The 20,739-nt window shown below is 46.5% G+C and overlaps 2 protein-coding genes across 18 annotated transcripts in view; both read left to right on the top strand.

The window, feature by feature from the left end:
* UNC80 (unc-80 homolog, NALCN channel complex subunit) overlaps nucleotides 1–14,572 on the top strand; it is a 126,057-nt gene extending 111,485 nt beyond the window's left edge. For 11 of the 13 annotated variants that reach the window (XM_071434346.1, XM_071434345.1, XM_071434349.1 and 8 more), the window contains 5 exons: nucleotides 1,531–1,587; nucleotides 8,034–8,115; nucleotides 8,619–8,730; nucleotides 9,867–10,063; nucleotides 11,371–14,572. In XM_071434346.1, the coding sequence (XP_071290447.1) occupies nucleotides 1,531–1,587; nucleotides 8,034–8,115; nucleotides 8,619–8,730; nucleotides 9,867–10,063; nucleotides 11,371–11,640 (718 nt within the window). In that variant the 3' untranslated portion in view covers nucleotides 11,641–14,572. The remainder of the gene's footprint in view (nucleotides 1–1,530; nucleotides 1,588–8,033; nucleotides 8,116–8,618; nucleotides 8,731–9,866; nucleotides 10,064–11,370) is intronic. The other 2 variants (XM_071434348.1, XM_071434354.1) reach the window with 1 other exon arrangement.
* Nucleotides 14,573–14,626: 54 nt separating this feature from the next.
* On the top strand, nucleotides 14,627–17,415 carry RPE (ribulose-5-phosphate-3-epimerase). Of its 5 annotated transcripts, none has more exons than XM_071434367.1 (6): nucleotides 14,792–15,069; nucleotides 15,201–15,280; nucleotides 15,360–15,499; nucleotides 16,084–16,218; nucleotides 16,361–16,447; nucleotides 16,860–17,415. In XM_071434367.1, the coding sequence occupies exons 1-6, from the start codon at nucleotides 14,870–14,872 to the stop codon at nucleotides 16,980–16,982; spliced, it is 765 nt and encodes a 254-aa protein (XP_071290468.1). In that variant the 5' UTR covers nucleotides 14,792–14,869; the 3' UTR covers nucleotides 16,983–17,415. The 5 variants fall into 5 exon arrangements, with proteins under 5 accessions (XP_071290465.1, XP_071290467.1, XP_071290464.1 ...); XM_071434368.1 differs by having other exon boundaries at nucleotides 14,828–15,058; XM_071434364.1 differs by having other exon boundaries at nucleotides 14,627–15,058; nucleotides 15,201–15,499.
* Nucleotides 17,416–20,739: the final 3,324 nt, after the last annotated feature.

Here is a 20,739-nt window from a genome sequence, read left to right as displayed (position 1 = left end):
AAAGATGGGATTTAATACTGTTTTAAACCTGAAATACTTGTTGATACAAATAACTTTGAATGCCTTATTTCTGGTTGACATGGAATGGTGAGAAAGTGCCTATTGGGAAATGTTCATCTTTAGAAGATGTGGAGAGAGGTTTTGCATTTAAACATGATTTTTTTTTCCTAAATAAGCAATGTTTATTTTTTTATTTGTCCGTGACATAGTTATCCCAGGATATCTGACAATGGACGTATTAATTTGTGTTATTTCCTTTGAACCTTTAAAGAATATATTCTACATTATGTCTTCACCACCCCTGGAAAATCAAACAGCATTGTTCCCTCCCCATTCTTGCTTGGAGTTAAAAAAATAGCCTTGATAGATGAAGGAAAATTAACAGTTGTGATACCTACCAGCAGAGACAGGAGAAGTGATTTACAGGAGAGAAGTTACACAGGTTTAATCTGGGAGTTTTCACAAAAGGACTTACAGGAACTCATTTGACTCTTGAACACAGTTGATTCAGTCCCTTTGTTCCTTGAAAAATTAATATGCTAGACTGCATTTTCCTCAATCTTTCACTACCATCTTCAATGCATAAACTTCATAAGAGTCACAGCTGACTGAGAGCTTTGTGCTATCCCAAATCATGGTGATGCTGAGAAAAAAAAGACTTTAATTAACACAGAGCTTCACTCTCTACTTTTTAAGTGTATGGTATAGCAGGAGAATCACTTTTCATCTGGGTAGGGGAAGGACCAGCTCAGCAAGCATAACCATAGTCCTCAACATCCTGCCCTTTGAGTTATGGATGGTCTCTGGGCTTTCAGACTGCCTCACAAATGTAAGCCAATTAATGCAAAGTAATATTATTACTGCTTTCCTGCTGCTAACCCAGCAGACTACTTTCCTTCCTTCTTTCTTTCTCTTTCTTTCATGTTTTTCCTGTGGCCTGAGCAGGCTGCTCCTGCCTGATGGCTGCATTGGAATTGTGTCCCTTTGCCAAGACCCTTGCCAGCTGTTTATTTACAGTTTCACTGCACTATAAGACCTTGTTTCCCGGATGTTTGTCCTTAGAGTTGCACCAACAGGAGAGTGGTCTATAGCTCATGGGAGATAGATCAGCCCTCCCTCAAGGAAGAAGTGGCTCAGGGTGAAGGGAGAAAAGCTTTCTCTGAAGCTGAAAGTAAATAGAACTGAAATAAAGCAAAATGCTGCAGGAAAATAGCTTTGAAAGCAGTTCCCTGCCTTATTTCCTTTAGAAACACATCCTGTTGAACTTCTCAGCTCCCCAAATCTCAGCAGAGATGTGGAAGGCTTCATGCAGTGTGAACTCTCTCTAAAGACTGCTGCTGTTACCAGATGTTCTTTCAGCTCCTCTGAGTCATATTTGTGCCGTTGAGCGTGTGAGACCAATTAATGTTACCCTCCTCTTTTTACCTTTTTTATTCCATTGATATTTTTTTTCCCTTGAAAACAGAGACAAGTGCATGCTTTTTGCATTTTCTTTCCCTAAATTCTTAATCTCCCTGCCCCTTCCTGCAGTGAACCTAATGTCCTCGATGACTCCCCGAGCCTGGCCACTGAGGGCAGCCTCTCTAGGTACAGTGTGAACACTACCTGTCTGTCAGTGTGTGTGCTGGGAAACGAGCTGTTCCCAACCTTCTGTCTCTTCCCCCTCACCTTTTGTCACTCTCTCCATCTCTGTCTCTTGTGGCTCATCAATATTCAGGCCTGCAAGTCAAAGGTGTAGCAGCCCACCTTCAGTTTTCAGCTTTGATTGCCAATAACTTTGAGAAGGCTAAGGAGAAGGGGAAAGAAAAAGCTGTAGTGAATGAAGCAGCAGGCTGGCCTTGGGGTTTTCCCCTTGTTTAACAATTGCTTGGAGGGCATGAGAAAGATGATCCACGAGGCATTAGCTGTGTCCTGTTATAAGCATTAGTCTGAAGGCTTATGTAAAATGGAGACATCTGTTTTTTCATTCATCTCACAATGCTGTCACCACAAAAGACTTCATATCAATCTGAGGTTTTTTACCATTCACTGATAAAGCTAATTATGGTAAGTCCTGTGTAATGTAGTGTTTTGTGAGTGCTTTACAATAATTCTCATTAATTATGCAAAGCATTTTCAATTCTCAAATGACACCTTAGAAATCTTGCAGGTGGACACCATAAATACATATCTGAAATGGCTCTGTTGGTGCTGGAGTTCAGGTCTAGCTGTTCCTCATTACCCACAGACAGGGGAGCAAATGCAAATGGGCCAGGAGTGAACTTAGAAGGGAAGGCTGCACCTTTAACACCCAGATCTGTCATGTTAATCATTCTCCCTGCCTCTCAACCCATCCTCCTGAGGCTGGAGAGCTGTTGTAGTCCCAAGAGCATCTCTGTTTCCTCCCAGGAGAACACGGCCCCGTTCATTGGCGACACGGAGGGTAACAGTTATTTCACTCCTGCACCAGTGGCAGCTGTGGATATGTTGAGAGGCGTTTGTGTGAATGGTTTCTGTTCTATTAGCTTGGGTTCCCATGTTGGTAGTGGCTTTTTGGGATGGGGACAGGCTGCTGTGTTTGTTTGTTCATTCTCCTGAGCTGACTAAAGGAGAGTTTATCACCAGTGCTGTCACTGAGCTCATTCCATGCAACATGGTGTCCTTTGTGTGTGTGAGCCCTGCTCTGGCAGACTGGTCTGGGATGGGCTAGGAAAAGACATCAGCTTCTTGGCAGAGGCAGGAGTGCTGTTACCTGCTTTTTTGACAAAATAAGTTGGACTGCATGGCCATCTGAGCTAAAGAGGTGAAGATAAATAATTCAAAGGACTTCTGTGTGGTCCCTTTAGCAGCACTAGAAACTCACTGCAGTTTTCAAAGAGGATGAAGGGGAAGGTCTGTACCTGAGCTAAGGCCATAATGACCTGATACTTGGTTACATCAGTGTTGGTTTTGAAATGTTTTGATCTTGTTAAGTAGGGGGTAGCCACTCCTAATTACAGTGGTGAGGCTGAGTACTATGAGACACCTAAATCAACAAATGTATTCAAACACAGGAATTTATTCTGAACCCTGAAATGTAATCAGCTGCACAATGGGTTCCTACTAATTCCTGTCCCAAAAATTTTCTGTAGGGACCAGGACACCCTGCTCTATGGTACAGAGATGTAAAGCAAATGGGTGAGCAGCTGCACTTGGGAGTCAGTTCTGCTGAGGTTTATTATCCTTTTCCAGGAGCAGCACTAATGTCTTAAGGATGGGCACCAGGGCTGCAAAGCCTTAAGAAGGAATGAAGACACTGGAAATATGTCTGAAAAGATTAGGTTAGATCTCTGGGAGGAGGAAAAGATGTTCCAAATGCATTGTTAAATGTGAAAATTGGATTCCTCCTCTAAAGGACAGCAGTAATAAAGCAGATGTTGCATAAGCTTATTCTGCCGTGGGGATTATAGGGCAGAGTTAATTTGATTTTACATTCAAGAACATTAGTTCTGAATAAAGCAGGCTTGGGTTTTTCTGATGTAACTTTGATTTTGCCTGGCGTGCAATGATAACTTTTTAGAATCAGCTTCTAAATTCACAAGCTGGTGTTTAGTCATACCTGAGATAAAGAAATAAACAATATTTACTTGGGACTAGACCCTTATAGAAGGTAGGAGCCTTAAATAAATTAAACAAATTGTGACAAATACCAAAATAATAAAGTCTGTTTCTCGTTGTTCTACAGCAATTAGACACAGCCTTGGAGAAAAGCAGGGAAGGGCAGGAAGGGGAGAACACTGAAGTGCTCAGCCAGCTTAGGGTACAGGGCTGAGGAGCATCCTGATCTGTTGTGGATATAATCTGAGAGGACAGGATATTTTCCCAAATCAGAAAGGAAGAAGGTGAAGCCACTACAATGGAAATCTGTTGCACAAACACATTTCTCTCTAATGTTTGTGCCTGTCCTAGCTTAATGGCTCCTAACAGGAAAAATCAGATTGAATCCACATTGCTAGGGCAATTGCAGCAGCAGAGTTAATGCTAACTGGGCTGGGATGTGTCTGGAAATACAAAATATTTAACCCATTCTCCACTGCCTTTGTCCACTAACCCTCTCATTCCTATGTCTAGGGACACAAAGTCTGTATGCTCTACCATGATGGTGTGGCAAGCATGTACATCTCTTTAATAGACATTGAAACTCGCTGCTTCCTTTGTTTTGTTTGGTTTTGTTTTGTTTTGTTGGTTTGGTTTGGTTTTTTGTTGTTTGTTTGTTGGGGTTTTTTGTTTGTTTGTTTGTTTTTGGGGTTTTTTTTGCCTTCATGGTTAGGTTTTCTTGTAATTCCTGAGCATCACTTCTTTTACTTGCCAACCTGACAAAGTTTGTTTTGCCCCCACTGTGTCATTCCTTGTAGAGCTGGCAAGATGCATCCATAAACTTGGGTTGGTTTGATCTTTGGCTCACCTCTAGCCTATATAATGGGAGTAACATTAGTGTGCAAATAAACCCCTGACAGAGACACTCAGAGAATGACAGAGCATCTTTGTGTTGGGCAGGAAAAAAAATCTTGTTTCTGATTCCCAAATAAATCTGGCTTATGTCCTTTAGAAAAACTATTTTTATAGATCACATTGCCATGGGTGGGGGAGAAATATACAGTCAGCTGAAAAGGGACTTGATTTGGTTCAAGTTTTGTTCCTTAGGGTCCCAAGGACTGTCAGAAAAACAGTGTATTCCTGGTCAGGTCTGGTAAACAAGGAGAGACAGAAAAGGAGGGAGGGCAGGCTGCACAGAGCCAACCCTCTGCTGCCATGCTCCTCCTCACAGAAACAAGATGGGTAATTCTGTTCTTTGATGTGAAATGAAACCTCCACAAACTCTCATGAAGAGAAAGCTTATAGCTGAAAATTCGGTCACTCGTCTGAATTTTGTGGTCTTTATCATTCTCTCTCTCTCTCTCTTTACTTCTTTGAAATGTGGGGATAGAGAGTAAAAAGAGAGCCCCAGCAGGACTGTGTTGTGCACAGGCAGCTCTGCAAAACTCAGCTGCTCTCAGGTCCACCATTTCCCTGCGAGAGGGATCTGCAATTTTAGCTCGTAAGAGCATCCCAGATTATTCCAATTTGTGTAAGGATTCAGTACTGGAAGTAAACATCCATCAGCTCACTTAACTCATTTCACTTATGTTATAACCCAGGCTGAAAATCCCAGACTCCAGCAGGAAGACACAAAGTCCAGCTTTTTTCTGCTTGCCCGTTGTTTGTCTCCAGTGCATGGGAATAGTTTTTATCTCGTGTATAGCCTCTGTGCCCTCACACAGTCCATGTTTACCTGTTAGCTAAGGCCTTTTTCAGGTGTTTTCATATCACATGTGAAGTGACTTTGTTTCAGCACTGTAGCCTGTTTTGTACTGAATATAGTTGCAGTCTTTCTGCTACAGACATGTCTCCTTCCTCACAGCACTAAGAGTTCCTTCATCAGCAATTGTAACAGTATTCCAAAAGCTAGTCCAGTATTTGGATTTTTTTTCCAAGAACTTCCCCAGCTAATTCCTACTTCATTCACATAGTGGTAAAAACTTTAAAAAACTTCTAGAAATTCAGAATAAGTTTTTATGTAAACCTAGAAACAGAAGATTAAGGAAATTCACCAAGCAATTTCAAGTAGGCTGGATCACAAATATAAAGACTAATTTAAGTGCAGTCTCTTTGCTTTAATAAGGAATGATGTGATGCTTTTGGACTTAGCAGTCATAGGTGCTGCAGTCACTGTCTGTGTCAAGAACATATTCCTGCTAACAGGAGGTAACTCTAAGGGCTCTGTTTATCCCTAGGCAAGTGTTTGTGTGGTGTTTAGGATGCTTGCTATGTAAAGCATGTCAATATGCTATGGAAAAGTGGGATATATGTTCCAGGGACTGGTGGTTTCATTTGGAAGACCTGAGGAAGAAAAGGACTCAAATATATTCAGTGTTGGGTATTTTTGGGGTTGAGCTTGCTAAAGCTTTTCCTCTTTTTCCAAGGCAGTGCAGCTGTGGTGAGATTGCTGAGGGCATGCCCAGGATTATCAGGCTGTAGTCTGACAATCAAAAGACAAACTGCTTCAGGGTCCCAAGATGTGTCTCTCCTCAAAATTGCCCACTGTCTCCCCTGGAGAAGTGATGGAACACTTGTGATGTGTGGAACACAAGTGATGAACACATGGATATGGTTCAGTGCAAAGTCTGGCTTTAGTTTAAATGAAAGGGAGGAAGGAATAAAGCTTTCAGATCAGGTAGCCAGACATTGCCCCGTCTTGGTCTGAGAAACAACTGTCTGCCAAAGAGGATAGGAACCTCCCTTGGAATGGAAAATATGACCCATTTCCCTCTGAATTATTCTAACTTTGAAATTAAGGGGCTTTCAGGCAAAGACATAAGAAAAGGAGTAACAGCCAGGGTAGGAGAAAACAGGGCAGGGCCCTGGTGGCAGCAGTGAATTCCCTCCCCGGGCAGCAGCTCCACTGTCCTCCTCCCAAGCCCAGAGAGCCAGGAGCTGCCAGCCCCTTTCCCCCAGTCCAGTTCTTGTGGCATTGCTGCCCCTCCAAGAGAAACCCCTCAGTTAGGAGAGTGGCCAGCTGCTCCCTTCCCATGGAAACTTCTCTTGTCTCTCCTAAGTATCGGTTGGTATGGTTTCTTAGTGACAGATGGGACAAAATTCTATGAGAGAAAGGAACAAAAGGAAAAATCCTAAACCCCAACAGCCCCAAAGCAGAGCAGGAAACCCTCCATGTTCTGTTCTGCCAAACCTTCTAAGGACAATCGGTAACTTCTGCCAAAGTGAAGAATGAGCTGCTCAGAAAACAAAGCTTTTTAAGCCTCTTCACAGCCATCCTCCATGTCTTGTCTGACCATGCCCCTAGGTTTGTCTTCTTCCTCCACCTCTGCGTGGTCAGTGATTAGCCTTCATTCTCTTGGTGGTACTCACAAACTCCAGGCAGATCCAAGGGAAGTATCTAGAGAAAATAATGTTGTTTTCCTTTAGATTAAGGCAAGCCAAAGACAAAATGGATTGCAATACTGAATCTTGAACACTGTGCATACCAGCTATAGCTGGAAGTTGCTTAGATAGGACATGTTGCTCAGTGGATTCCAGTCTGGCTTTAAAAAAGCAGCTGCCTGAGTTAAAACAAGTCTGTCATAATTCTTAGTGACTAATGTAGTCATAAGTCTCTCAGCCAAAGTGTTTTGTGACTGCTAAATGCCAGTGTTTGGAAGCATACAGTACTTTGATAAAAATGAGGGGAGGCTGGTATTTTTATATTAAGTAGCTTGAATGGTCAGTTGGATGGCAGTATGAGATGGTACATAGCTGAGTATGTTTTATTGCTAAAGTTTCTTCTACTGCAGGTTTTCAGATCAAAAAGCTGTGTCGATCAATCTATCTAATTTTTGTTTACTTGTCTCTTTTTGTTTGTTAGTCACAAAAAGACTTGAGGCTGCAAGTGTTGAGTGTGGGGGCCTTGTTCACATAACTCATGCATCCATTATGTGAATGGATCCTTTGTCACTTTGCGTTTGTTTTTTGTTTGTTGACTTAAACTGAAATTAAAACCAGATGACAAAATTGTGATGAGGCCATGGAGTCTTGTTTGGGAAGGAAAAAAATAGCTGTTACAACATTGTCCTTGAATAAAGGAAAAGCAAACAAGAAGGCTTTTGAGCTGGGAAGCTGATGGTCCTGCCTTCACTGATGTGGCAAAGGATGCAGAGAAGTGAGTGCTGCTCAGTGGGATGCATCAATCAATGACTGAAAACTGAAACCTGCAGTTATTTCTATTTGGATGCTACCTGTGTGTGGCCAAGTCCTGAATACCATGACTCCACCTCCCACCCTCTCCCAAGCCCTGGAAGCCACAACCCAACAGACATGTCCCCTCCCATCCTTCAAAGATAGTGCTGCTCTTTGAAGTGACTGTGCCATTAGTGGTTGGTGGATCTCTTGTTTATTTATTTACTTTAGTCCCAATTGCCAGGACACCTACTAGTTATGCAGCGTGCTTCTGTGCTTGGCCTAATGCTGTCACCATCTGACAGGGTGGCAAGTGTGCAGAGCGAGCCAGGACAGCAGAACCTCCTCCTGCAGCAGCCCCTGGGGCGGAAGAGAGGCCTGAGGCAGGTGAGGAAATGGGCAGTAATGAGCAAACCTCCGCTCCTGCTCTGGGATTTGGTTTGGCTTTTCTTGTATGGGGCTGTTTGGACATGATGTGTGCATGGGATGTGTCACCTCTACCTAATTTTGGTATAGTAGGGCAGTCCCTTGACTCAGCAGGGACCATAGCACAAATTGTAGGCGTAAAGCCAGGCAAATCCCTAAGAGAGGAGGTGCCCTTTGTTTTCAATTCCTCAGTCTTGTCCTCTGCAGGCTTTTTTTCTTATGACTATTATTAAATTCTGATCACACAACCTGCCCTGCATTACATTCAGTGTTGAAACTGAAACAGCACACAAAGCCCAGAGGTTTCCTTCCACATGAAGGAAATGTGTAAGCCATGGAGACCTTGGAACACTCTAAAAGTAGAGTGAGGGGACATTGGAGGTACAGACAGTGTTCTCCTCTCAGAGGAGAAGCTGTGCAGTACGTGCCCACACACTAGGCTAACTCTGTGTTCCCATGTTCAGCTTCGACGGCCGCTGCTGTCACGTCAGAAGACACAAACGGAGCCTCGGAGCCGTCACGGAGCTCGGCTTTCAACCACCAGGCGGAGCATCCAGCCAAAGCCTAAACCCTGTGGTAGGGCACTGCTGCACTTCCAGAACCAGCACTCCACACTGGAAAGTAGAAAATTATGTGGTTTGAGCTTAAAGGAATTGTAGGTTGTTAGCAGCTTATATTAAAGTGAAGTTCCAGCAGCTTTATGTTTTTTCCTAGTAGATGGATATCCTATCAGAAATCCACCCCCTCAAAACAATTTGGTGGTTTCTCGAGAGGTTTTCAAGGTCAAACAGGACATGGACAATGAATGATCTTGTTTCCAAGAGTTATGGAGAATTTAGGGGATGGGTGTCCTCTAGTCAGGATGCCTCATCCAAAACCTCCAGATGTGCAAGTTTGGAAGATGCTATCGAGAGTAGTAGAAAGAAGGACATGGCCCATCATAAGCTTAGCAGTGCAGAGCTCTAAGGACTGGACAAGGAAATGAATGTAGGACTGTTGCAGTCTCTGCTGTATGTTTCCAGCAGTCAGCACTGCCAAGCTGAGCAGGTAGCTGCATTCTGTACTATCTGAAGTGAGCAGTGAGCTTTGGAGGAAACATCTCCAATAGCAAAGGTCACTTGTGAACTTGCTGTGTTTCAGCAGGAGTGTTCTGGGGCAACACCACTGCTGGAGATGTTTGAAACATAAAGGTTAAAACAATTAAAAGCATGAATGGGAATAATCAGTTTTACTGTTAAGTTTTTAGTCTAGCTGTCTTTACTCAGTGCTCTTCTGTTATTCCTGGCTAGTGGACTGAGTCTGCAGGAATGAGGAGTTATCTGTTGCACTTTTTTTCCTTACATTTTCAGCAAAACCTTGGGCAATTCTCCTGTCTTTTTGCATGCCAGTTTTTCTTTTATATTTGAGGCCACCACATGGGAATTCATCTCAGTGTATTTTTCTGGGATGGAAAGATGTTATGGGTGGTATTTTTCTTACCAAGCCATGAGAGGGATAGGTGTGCTGGCTAGACTTCAGGCGATCCCAGAGTCTTGCTGTGGCAGTAGTGGAAACCCAAGGTAAAAGACTTTTAGATTAGACAGCTTATATAAAGATGGAAGGAACCACAATCCCTGTCTTAGTTGTAAAACCCCCATGGATTCTCTCTCTTCTTTCCTTGTGTATTTCTTCCCGAATTTTAACCCCGAGTTTCCTGGGTTTGCCCCCTCCAGCGGAGCAGAAGCGCTCGGTGACGTTCACCGAAGCCCAGCCTGAGGCACCTCCCGCCTGCCCCGCGGAGCCGCCGGCGCAGCAGCAGCAGCTGGGCCGCAGCCACAGCAGCCCCCAGGCCGCCGGCCAGCAGGAGCCGCTCGGCAAACCCGGGCTGACTTCCTCGCCTGCCATCGTCGTGGCTGATCTTCACAGCCAGGTAATGTCACTGCTGGGTGTGCACCCTGTGTCCCTTCACAGCCAGGTAATGTCACTGCTGGGTGTGCAGCCTGTGTCCCTTCACAGCCAGGTAATGTCACTGCTGGGTCTGCAGCCTGTGTCCCTTCACAGCCAGGTAATGTCACTGCTGGCTCTGCAGCCTGTGTCCCTTCACAGCCAGGTAATGTCACTGCTGGCTCTGCAGCCTGTGTCCCTTCACAGCCAGGTAATGTCACTGCTGGCTCTGCAGCCTGTGTCCCTTCACAGCCAGGTAATGTCACTGCTGGGTCTGCAGCCTGTGTCCCTCCTCCACTTCTCAGGCACGGGAAGTGCCAGATGTATTACAGCACTGTGATGAAAGCTGGCAGGAGGGTAAAGACAGCAAAGTCTCCTTTAGGCTGTTTGCTGTCAAGCCTCTGCTTCTGTAAAGCCATTCCTTTCCAAGTCAGTGTAACAAGTCTTAATTTGAAAATGTATTTTCTGCATCTTCCCTTTCTGTCTTCCCATCACCTACAGTGTTCTTCTGGACCCAGTCACCAAGGCAAGCTGTCCTCAACAGGTTTTCACAGCTTGCTCCCTGAGAGATGCCCCCTTAAGGAGGGAATCCTTCAAAGCCTCAGGACTGTTTAAGCACCACATTGCAAAAGAAATTGCTTGTCCAACATTTTTCTGTGTTGGCCCCCTATGAGCATTGTGCAGGGACAATCCCAGTCATCCCTTCAACACATCAGTGACACTGAGATCACTTTTATACACCCAGATATCCAGTGTCTTTTGAGGTTATGTCCTTTGCCATGTGCAAGTGAATGACCTCTGTCTTCAGAATCACAGAATGAATCACAGAATGGTTTGGACTCATTCCACCCCCTTCCACTAGACCTGGTTGCTCCAAGCCTGTCCAGCCTGGCCTTGAACACTTCAGGGATGGGGCAGCCACAGCTTCTCTGGGAAACCTTTTCCAGTGCCTCACTGTCCTCAGTATAAAGGATTTTCTCCTAATATCTAATGTAAACCTACTCTCCGTTTTAAGCCATATGCTAAAAAAGATGAAATGAGGAAGTGTTAATGACTCAAATCAGATAACCTTTCTGATTCGTGATGTAAATTTGATTCACCATCAAAAACATATTGTTAGGTATAATTTTAAAGGATTTAAAATTATCTAATTATTTAATCTACAAGTGCCTGCTTCTTTATGGTAAAATGTATATCTGAATGAGAAAATGCTTTATAGACCTTCCTTTCCTTTTGTCCCCCCTCTCCCTCCCGCTTTCTCTGAGCCTGACCACCAGCTGTCCTCAACTGCAGAGCGAGGCACTGGGTGCTGAGGAGGAGAAGGAGAAAGAGGAGGGCTTGGAATCGCGGCCAGCCACAGCGCAGAGCACGCCGCCCCCGCAGCTGTCGGACACCGAGGACTACGCGGGGCTGGAGACCACGAGCCTGCTGCAGCACGGGGACACCGTCCTGCACATCAGCGAGGACAACGGCATGGAGAACCCCCTGCTGGCCACGCACTTCAGCTTCACGCATGTGGAGCTGGGCGAGACCGACGTGGATCTAGATGAGTCTCATGTGTAACTCTTGGGGAAGTACAGTACCGGGAGGAGGAAGGAAGTGGTTACCTTTCCTTAGAGTTCCCTGCTAAACAGTAACTACTTAAAACAAGAGCACTTTATTATCCAAGAGCAGGAAATAGCTATCAGGTGGTTGCTATAGACTGGCAAATTTCTGTTTGTGAGATCTCTTTTCAGTTCAGGGCAGGACCACAGGAACCAAGAATTAGTAGAGAATTCTCAGGATAGGGGTGTGTGGGCAAACGTGGTCCATGGAGCCCTGATCTGGCAGCCATGTACTGTGATCAGCAGCCTCGTGGGTAATGGGCTGCTGGACTGTGTGAGACAGAGAAGTCTCTTCTGAGACTGTGCCTGAGATTTATTTTTGTAGTGTTTTTGAGAGCAGGGCTACACAGCAGCTGAATCCAAGGCTCCTACACCTTGAAAACAGTGACAGAAAGTACCAATCTAATGCTTGATTTTTCTCAAGCCTGGGACCATTGTTTCTAACATGCAGAGCAACAATAAGCACCATCAAGCAATTCGTTTTTGTTTTTTTTTTTTTGTTGGAACTGCAGACTTTAGTAGTTGAGTTTACTTTTGTCTGGTAGTTCCATCCCACTCTGTAAAATATTGCCCTTGTGCTACAAAAATATTTGCTCTGTAAAACCTAAGTAGAGTATATAGTGTAAGCAGGAATGCATGTGCTGTCCACAGACACAGATGGGCAGGGGCTGAGTGGTCTGCAGGTGGCATAAATAACCCACACTGTCCTGCTTTAATGTACTGAGCTATTCATCTCCAGAGTTAAAAAAAAAAATACTCCAGGAAACTGCATCTGGAATGTGTGGGTCTTCTGGCCCCAAGCAACTGCTCCCCTGATGCTGTTGGATGTACGTAGAGGGATTTAAAGTAAATATTTATATATCTGGTATTTTCATGTTACTATATATATATATATAAATATATATGTACATTGAAACAAAAGATGGATATTGCAGGGCAGAAACTTGATGAAAGAATCTATTTTTGGCATGCTGAGATTGTATTTTAAAAGGTTCCATTTTATGTATGTAACATTCATGACTGCAAGTATTGGATAAATGTGTGTAACATTTATAGAAGGTGGAGATCCCTGGAGGGATCAGCTGAAGTCACAGCTGAGTTAAAGGGTTTTTCTGCAGCATCATGGAATTACACTGAAATGTGAATTTAGCCATTAGCTGCTGACAGGCAAACTGCAAAATAGCTGTGAAACAAACCATGAAATCATCAGCAATGCCCAAAGAGACCCTTGGGAATCATACACTGCCTTTTTTGGCTCACGTTAGACTAAATGGAGTTTATAATCACGTCATTATTGTGCAGAGGAAAATGTTTTGGATCATCCTGAGAGTATCTAAAACGTGCTCATTACCACTTTGGCTCCTGAGGGCCTGCAATTTGGACACACACATGACAAACCAGCCTTACTAAGGAGGGAAATGGTATCCTCGTAGCCATCTCCACAGAAAGGACTTCAGCTTTCCTCCTGGGCTCTGCAGTAGCTGCCATACAGACAGCTGCCTTGCTGCTGTAGTGCAGCACACAGCTTTTCCTGGGGCTGACACCATTACCCACACAGCTGGCAGCAGGTTTCAGCCTGTGCAGCCCATGGAGCCTCAGGCTGTGCTGCCTGGCATTTGCCAAGTGCTTACATGTGACAGGAGCTGTGCACACCACTCCGGGCAGGGAACTCACTCACATTAAACCTCTGAAGAGAGCAAAAGCCATTTTTGTCCCAGGTGCTGAGCATGCTCTGCTGGTGAGAGAAGGAGAATCTCAGCATGTCTTGGGAACAGCAGGGCTGAAAAAAACCAACTATTGTTATAGTGCACCACCTCTATCCCCCACATATATGGGGCTATATAATGTACAGGTGGTGCTCTAATGCAGCTCCAAAGGGTTCTTGGTGTTGGAAGAGAGTTGACAATGTCCCAAGGGATGTCCTGGATAACAAACTGTTTCCTCTGCTGATCAAAACATGCTGTACTGCTTTTATCTCCTTAGTGCACTGGAGCCTGTGCCAGCTACCTGTAGGATGCTGCTTTAGATTAGCTCCCAGCTCAGAGGTCACTCCAAGAATTGCTGAATTCCAGATGTTAAGTGTTTTTATTAACACTGACGCACAAATGAGAAAAAAACCCACAGCTTTGCTTCCAAGTCCCCAGCTAGGCTTGGTCACAGGCAGTCTCGGGGGGAGGAAAGCTTCAGACATGAGCTGAGTTAATGGCTGGGACACAACACACAGAGTTCATGGTGCACTTTATAGAGTGACCTTTTCTGCAGAAAAGGAGGAAGCATCCTCCTTAATGAAAAGTAGAGGCCTTCCCACAGTACTCTGCTCTAGAGATGACAAAATAACTGTGATTTACTTCATTTAATTCCGTGTATATAACGTTCAAGTTTCAAGTTTCCACTGTCACAGGTGAATCCACAGTAGTAAGCCATAGCAAGGACTAAAATGCCTCTTTTTAATGTCTACCCTACTAGAAATCAATGCAACTTCTAAATGATGTAATCTGCAGTTTAATTTTATCCAGGTGGCTGTGCAGCTGGCTTTGGTTTTGTGGGATGATTGCTCAGAGATGGCACAGACAGGCCAGCCCGCCAGCCTGACTTCCCATGCGTTTTACTGTCGTACCAGTGCATTTAATGCCTTCCTGCTGAGTGGCATACCAAGTTCTTTAGCTGGTTTGTGCTGTCCTCCAGTCTCTCTGTACCAAACTCGGTGTTATTTCTGCTGTGGAGACACACGATGCTGCTTTACATAGTGCTACCGCCTTAAGCGCATGTCGTGTTCAGCCATGTCCGGCTCTGCCTGTCTTGTCCACGTGTCAGTCGCTCCCGTTGCCTCAGCATTTTATGCAAACGTTGTCCCGAGGATTAAATACAAAGGAACGACGGCAAAGGACAGAGTTCTGTGTTTGAGCCTCTTGCGTAACACGGTCGGTGTCTGGCGCTCCGAAGGGTTTCCATGCGCGGTTTTCTTCCGGGATACCGACAGCGCTTGTTAACGTTTACCCATCTGCTCCAGGCCCGGCGCGGGGCTAGAGCTGTGCTTTGGGGGGGACAAAATGCACCTGGTTGGGAACTTAAAATCACCTACACCAGGGTTATTACTACTATTGTTATTGTTATTTCGCCACTTTGGGGGCGAGGGTGCGGCTCGTGCCGCGTCAGCGCGGCCGTGAGGGCGGAGCAACGGCCCCAAGATGGCGGGGGCACCGCCCCGGCCCTTCCCCCGGCCGGCCGGCCCGCCCTCCGTCCCGGCAGCAGCCGCGGCCGCAGCGATGGCGTCGGGGTGTCGGATCGGTCCCTCCATCCTCAACAGCGACCTGGCGGCGCTGGGCGCCGAGTGCAGCCGCATGCTGGACTGCGGGGCCGACTACCTGCACCTGGATGTAATGGACGGGTAACGCCGGGGACGGGCGGGAGCGGCCGGGCCGGGCCGGGGGCGCGGGGGCCGGGCGAACGGCCCGGCCCGCTCCTCCCGGCAGCACCGGGTAACCTGTGGGCGGGCGCGTCTCTCTCTTCGGCCCCAAGACACTTCGTCCCGAACATCACCTTCGGCCACCCCGTCGTGGAGAGCCTGCGCAAGCGGCTGGGCCAGGAGCCCTTCTTCGGTAAGGGCCGCGGGCTGCGGGGCGCTGCCCCTCCGGCGGCGGGAGCCGGCCCCGCTGCCCGCTCGCTCTCCTCTTCCAGACATGCACATGATGGTGGCCGCGCCAGAGCAGTGGGTGAAGCCCATGGCAGTGGCTGGTGCAAACCAGTACACCTTCCATCTAGAAGCGACGGACAATCCCGGGGCACTGATAAAGGACATTCGGGAGAATGGCATGAAGGTGAGGTGAATACACACTCTGTATACTTAGCTCTGCTTAACTAACAGCTGCCTTGCTGGCAGGTTCTCTGCGGTGAGCAGTGAGAGGAGCTGAGGCAGCCTGCAGCTGTATCAGGGGAGGTTTGGGCTGGATAGCAGGAAAAGGTTCTTCTTCTTACCCCAGAGGGTGCTCGGGCACTGGACAGGCTCCCCAGGGAATGGTCACAGTCCCAAGGCTGCCAGAGCTCCAGGAGTGTTTGGACAAGGCTCTGAGTCACAGAGTGAGATTGGTGGGGTGTCTGTGCAGGGCCAGGAGCTGGCCTCGATGAGCCTTGTAGGGCCCTTCCACTCAAAATATTTTTGATTCCATGGTTTTATGGAAAACTCATTGTTGCCACTTCAGGTGGTCTAGGATTGGCATGTGCACCCCATACACACTGTGAGTGAAGTGTCTTCAATTTTAGTGAAGAAAATCTGGAATTTTTAAATGAAGAAGCCTGTTCTTCCTGCCATTACACAGTTGTGTAATTACTTCCTAGGAATCTGTACTGATCTCAGGCCAGTCTTGCCCTGACATGCACTTGGATTTGGCTTTCCTTCCTGCAGGTTGGCTTGGCCATCAAGCCTGGCACTACAGTTGAGCACTTGGCACCTTGGGCCAATCAGATAGACATGGCTTTGGTGATGACAGTAGAACCTGGGTTTGGAGGACAGAAGTTTATGGAAGACATGATGCCAAAGGTAAACTGTGTTTCTCTTTCATTATTCATTGAGCTAAAAGCTAATTAACAGTAGTGAGTGGTGAAGTTGATAAATCTTTTCTAGATGTATGAGAAGTTGTAGGGTGGCAGCTCAGTGCTCTGGGCTTTTATCTTTTCCTCAGGTTCAATGGCTTAGGACACAGTTTCCCTCTTTGGATATAGAAGTGGATGGAGGAGTGGGGCCTGACACCATCCATAAATGTGCAGAGGTAAGAGGTTGTAGCATTCTCAGTCACTGTGCTGAGAGACTTATCAACTCCCAGAAAATAAAGCTTAGGAGAAACATTTAGTTTTCAGAGGGAACTGTAGAACACATTTAATATCAAAATCGTTTTGAGGTCTAATTTTGTGCCTTTTTTTAAAATAGTGGCTCTTGAAGCCTCCCCTAAGCTAAAGAAGTTTGTTTCTTTTATGTTGGTGGAAATAGGAGCATTGTGATGAAGAAATTATATATTTGGGGATTTCAGCTGTGTTTTCTGAACTTGATTTGGGGTTGCAGTTAGGGGGATGTCCGCTGTGTCCCACCTGTTTGCACAGCAGCCCAGAATTCCCATCTCCAGTGCTCTCCAGGCAGGCAGGGGCTGTGTTCCACGTGACTGAGCAGTGTTTGCTGTCCCCCAGGCAGGAGCCAACATGATTGTGTCTGGCAGTGCTATCATGAAGAGTGCAGACCCCAGGTCTGTCATCAACCTGCTCAGGAACGTGTGCTCAGAGGCAGCCCAGAAGCGCAGTCTGGACCGATGAGACCTCCCCAGCCGTGTTCCAGAAGCTCTGGCCATGCAGGAGAGCCCTTTTCTCGTGCATAAGCAGGGGCTGGATGAACACCAACTACAGAAACCTCTTGCTGCTGAACAGAGGAAGCATTCCTTCACTGCAGTGAAGCAAGCAGCAGTGGGAAACGTTCTGGCTGTCTTTCAGGGTTGGAAATGCAATGGTTTGAACCTGTCTCTTGATTTTGTGGAGGCTAATTTTGTGGCACAACCTCTAATGCTGGCTGGACTGAACTACAGTCAGTTTGTTGCTTGCTAGAACAGTGTAGCATCACCACCAGAATCTCTCTTGTGGAAGACTCTTTAATCAAACTGCCTTCTGCTGTCTGTATTTTGTCATTTGATCTGTGCATTCCTACAAAACTTTTTCCACTACTGCATTAAACACCCCTTCCTTGGTGTGTTAAGTTCTTGAAGCTGGCTGTCATAAATAAGTGGGTTTAGGAGTAAGTTTAGGGAAAAGGCAGCTTAAGAGGGCTAAAAAAAATCTGTGATGGTAGAAGTGTTCTTGTCCTTTGCCTCTACTGCATTGGAAGTACTTGGCTTATTGCAATCCAGCATCAGGTAAGTCAGTGCAGCATCTTTACCAGATCACGAAGTGGGGAATGTCTCCTCAGTTACCTTTCAAGTAGCCATTTAAGACAGCTGTGTCTGAAATTCCTGGAAGTGATGGAATTCCTCAGGAGAATGTTGCTTTAATACTCTTCAGATAAGTCAGAAGCTTTTTCTTGCTGCACAATCTCCTTGGTTGGTACATGTGTCTGAGTAAATGATCAAGATGGTAACATACAGGAAGGGTAGCTGCTGAAGAGATGTGCAGATTGAAATGCCTGGAGATGGGTCTGTAGGACAGTTTGTGGAACCAAACAGTCATCAGTCCTTCAGTTTGCTGTGTGCACAGGCCTGGCCTGGTTGGGCACATGAGAGGTGAGTTACAGTGCACTGGAGGAAGACTGAGCAGGCCATTTTTAGGCAGACCTGTCTCCCATGGCTCTAATTAGCATTGCTGGCTCTTAAATATGTCATGGTATTCTGTGTGGCATTTTTCTCTTTGGGTTGCAATGACAGAAGGGTTGCAGACAGTCTGCTGCCTTGGGGGCCAGGCAGGAGGCTCAGCAGCTTCCACAGGGCCAGAGTCAGCTCTGTTCTCTTTGCAGCAGCACTGGGCAGGTGTCACCCAGCAGTGCCAGGGCTGGTGCAGCCCCTGGCAGCCCAGGCCAGTTCAGACACTCTACAGGACTATCTCAAATTGCTGAACTGCCACGTTTTTTCTGCATTGTTAATTGTGGGTTAGGTGAGCAAAAGTTGCTTCCTGCTTCCACTTGCAACCCCATTTGGGGAGTAGCACAAGAAAAATGGAGTTGTGTGGACCTGCTGTACTGAGAGATAGCTCAGAAGAGGTTTGCCAAAAGCAAGCTTGGCCATGAAGGCTGTAGTCCCAAGGGCTGTGTTAAGAGTAGCTTACCCATGCTTCTGGAAAGAACCAGTGTGGAGTTTAGTGTATGCATGGACAAACAGTCATGGCTCTGGTAGCTTAAATGCAGGCTGGACAGCCACCAGCTGAAATGAAAATGCTAGTTCAGGATGTGGAGTGGCTTTTCATGCTGTTGAAAGCCGTAGGACAACAGCTGTAGTGTACTAACCTCCTGCAGTTGAGTGTAAGCTGGATTGAAAGGAAAATCAAACTATTTCTGCTTTGTTCCTAATTGATTTGGGGGTGACATCCAAGTTGTGCTGGTTAATTGATGCTATGTCCTCTGTTCATAGGCTGTAGGCATTTTGTAATTGTTTTAAGGATGGTAAGGATGCATTGACTCTTGGGTTAGGAGTCCTGTGGAAGAGATGCTACACTCACAAAGTAAAATTACTTAATTGCTTCTGCCTGAATCCCACTCGAGTGGGTTTATGCAGGTGACTCCTGCTGCAACAGCTGAGGTTAAATCTGTTAGTGACCATGTCCAAGAAATCACAGTGATGAGTTATTCTTGTTCTTTAATGCTTAAGACTGTTTCAGTTTCTCACCTGTGTCCATTTACTGAAGTGATCTCTCTGGGGCCTGTCCTGTACTCAGTAACAAGCCTTGAGTCCCAGGACTGGAACTGAGTGTGACATGAAAACCCAGAGAACTGCTTGCAGCGTCTCCCCAGGGCTGAACAAAGCCCAGGCCCATGAGATGTTGCAATCCTCTGATAAGGTTTCAGCAGTAAGGGAGAGCACAGCCTGTTGTACTGAGGCATGTGCTCTAGAGTGGTCCAGAGTGATCTGACAGTACAGGTCTGTCTGCACTGGAAAACAGGATGAAAACTTGGACAGAGCCAAGTCACGCTGGGCTTTCACATGTGCTGCACAGGGTGGTACAGCCACAGCCCTGAGGGAGATAAAACACTGCAGGAGACACACACAGAGCTTAGTTTTAATAGGGTTTAAAAATTCTTATTTGTACTTACATGCCATTAAGATCCTGGGTGCAGAGATGAAACATTTTAAACCCTCATAGCAGCAGGAAGCAGAACATAAGTGGTGTTAAAAAAAATGCCTCAATTGAACATGGTAAATAAAGCACATGGAAAGTGGCTTTGTGCAGCTGCAGACACCTACTTGCATGTGTGTGGGGGGGCCTTGCTGCATTAGGTTTTAAGTTGTTTTTTCACAGTCACTCTGTAATACCTTAAAGTCACAGCAGTAGGAGCAGCACTAACAGCTGTTTTCACAGCTTAACAGCCAAAGAGAGGTTGGGTTTTGTCTGGGTTTTATTTTCTGTTTAAAACTTGGAAAAGGAATGAAAACAAGCAGGGGATTCTGCACATTTTATGGCTTCAAGGATGAGCCTGGCCCTGAGCCTGCTCCTCCAGCAGGTACAGGTTCCTCATGACACCAGCATTCATGCAGCACTGACCTGCCTGGAGCTGGGAGCCCAGCTGTGCCAGGCCATGGGCTGCAGGCAGAGCAGCAGCCTACCAGTGCTGATTGCAGCTGCTTGGAGTAGAGAGACAAGAGAAAGGACAGGGAAAGGACCTGGAACCAAGCTGAATCAGCAAGTTTTTTAACCCTGTGCCAGTACTGAAAGGGGGCTGCTGAAAAATCAGGTGTCTGTCTGGAGCCAAAACACAGAGTGGCGACAGAGAAGGCAGGGCCAGGTCTGCAGCTGCTTGAGAACCACCTCCCTTGCCATGTGCACCCAGCACTGTCCACCTGGCCCTGCCAGCTGGAGGTGGGCAGGGGATGTGCCAATGCAGCCTGTTCCTGCCACATGCACATATCCTGCTCAGCTGCTGGCAGAGCCCTGTGCTGGCACTGTGGGAGGAGGAGCAGCTCAGGCACTGTTCTCCAGCAGCCACAGTGTGCTGCCACAGGCCTGGCCAGCTGAGGCAGCTGCTGGAGAAAGGTTTCTGCAGTGAGTGCACTGGGGTAATGACCAAACAGAGACATTTTGCTTCTGTCCTGGGACTGCTCAGCCTTTGTCTAAGTGGCCTTTTCACTGCTGTCTCATGAAGCAATAGCAAGTTCCCACAAGGGCTGGCAAGAACACAGAAGGGATGCAGCTGATGGGGCTCCCCTTGCTCAGACCACTCTGCAGTGGCCTCTGCAGCCCCTGCAGTGGGCAAGGTACCAGCAGCTGCTTTAGGCCACCCCAGGCTGAGCCTGCAGCCACACAATGGTCTGGCACTGCAGCTGGGGCCTGAACTGCAGTGCAGGGATGCTCTGAAGGTCCCCAAGCTAACCAGACTGGG

The sequence above is a fragment of the Agelaius tricolor genome, unplaced genomic scaffold (genome assembly GCF_023055355.1).
Source record: "Agelaius tricolor isolate 1412-34295 unplaced genomic scaffold, bAgeTri1.0.p SCAF_10, whole genome shotgun sequence".
In the NCBI taxonomy this organism is placed as follows: domain Eukaryota; kingdom Metazoa; phylum Chordata; class Aves; order Passeriformes; family Icteridae; genus Agelaius; species Agelaius tricolor.
Note: the sequence above shows the minus strand (reverse complement) of the source record. Positions and strands in the feature narration are given on the sequence as shown.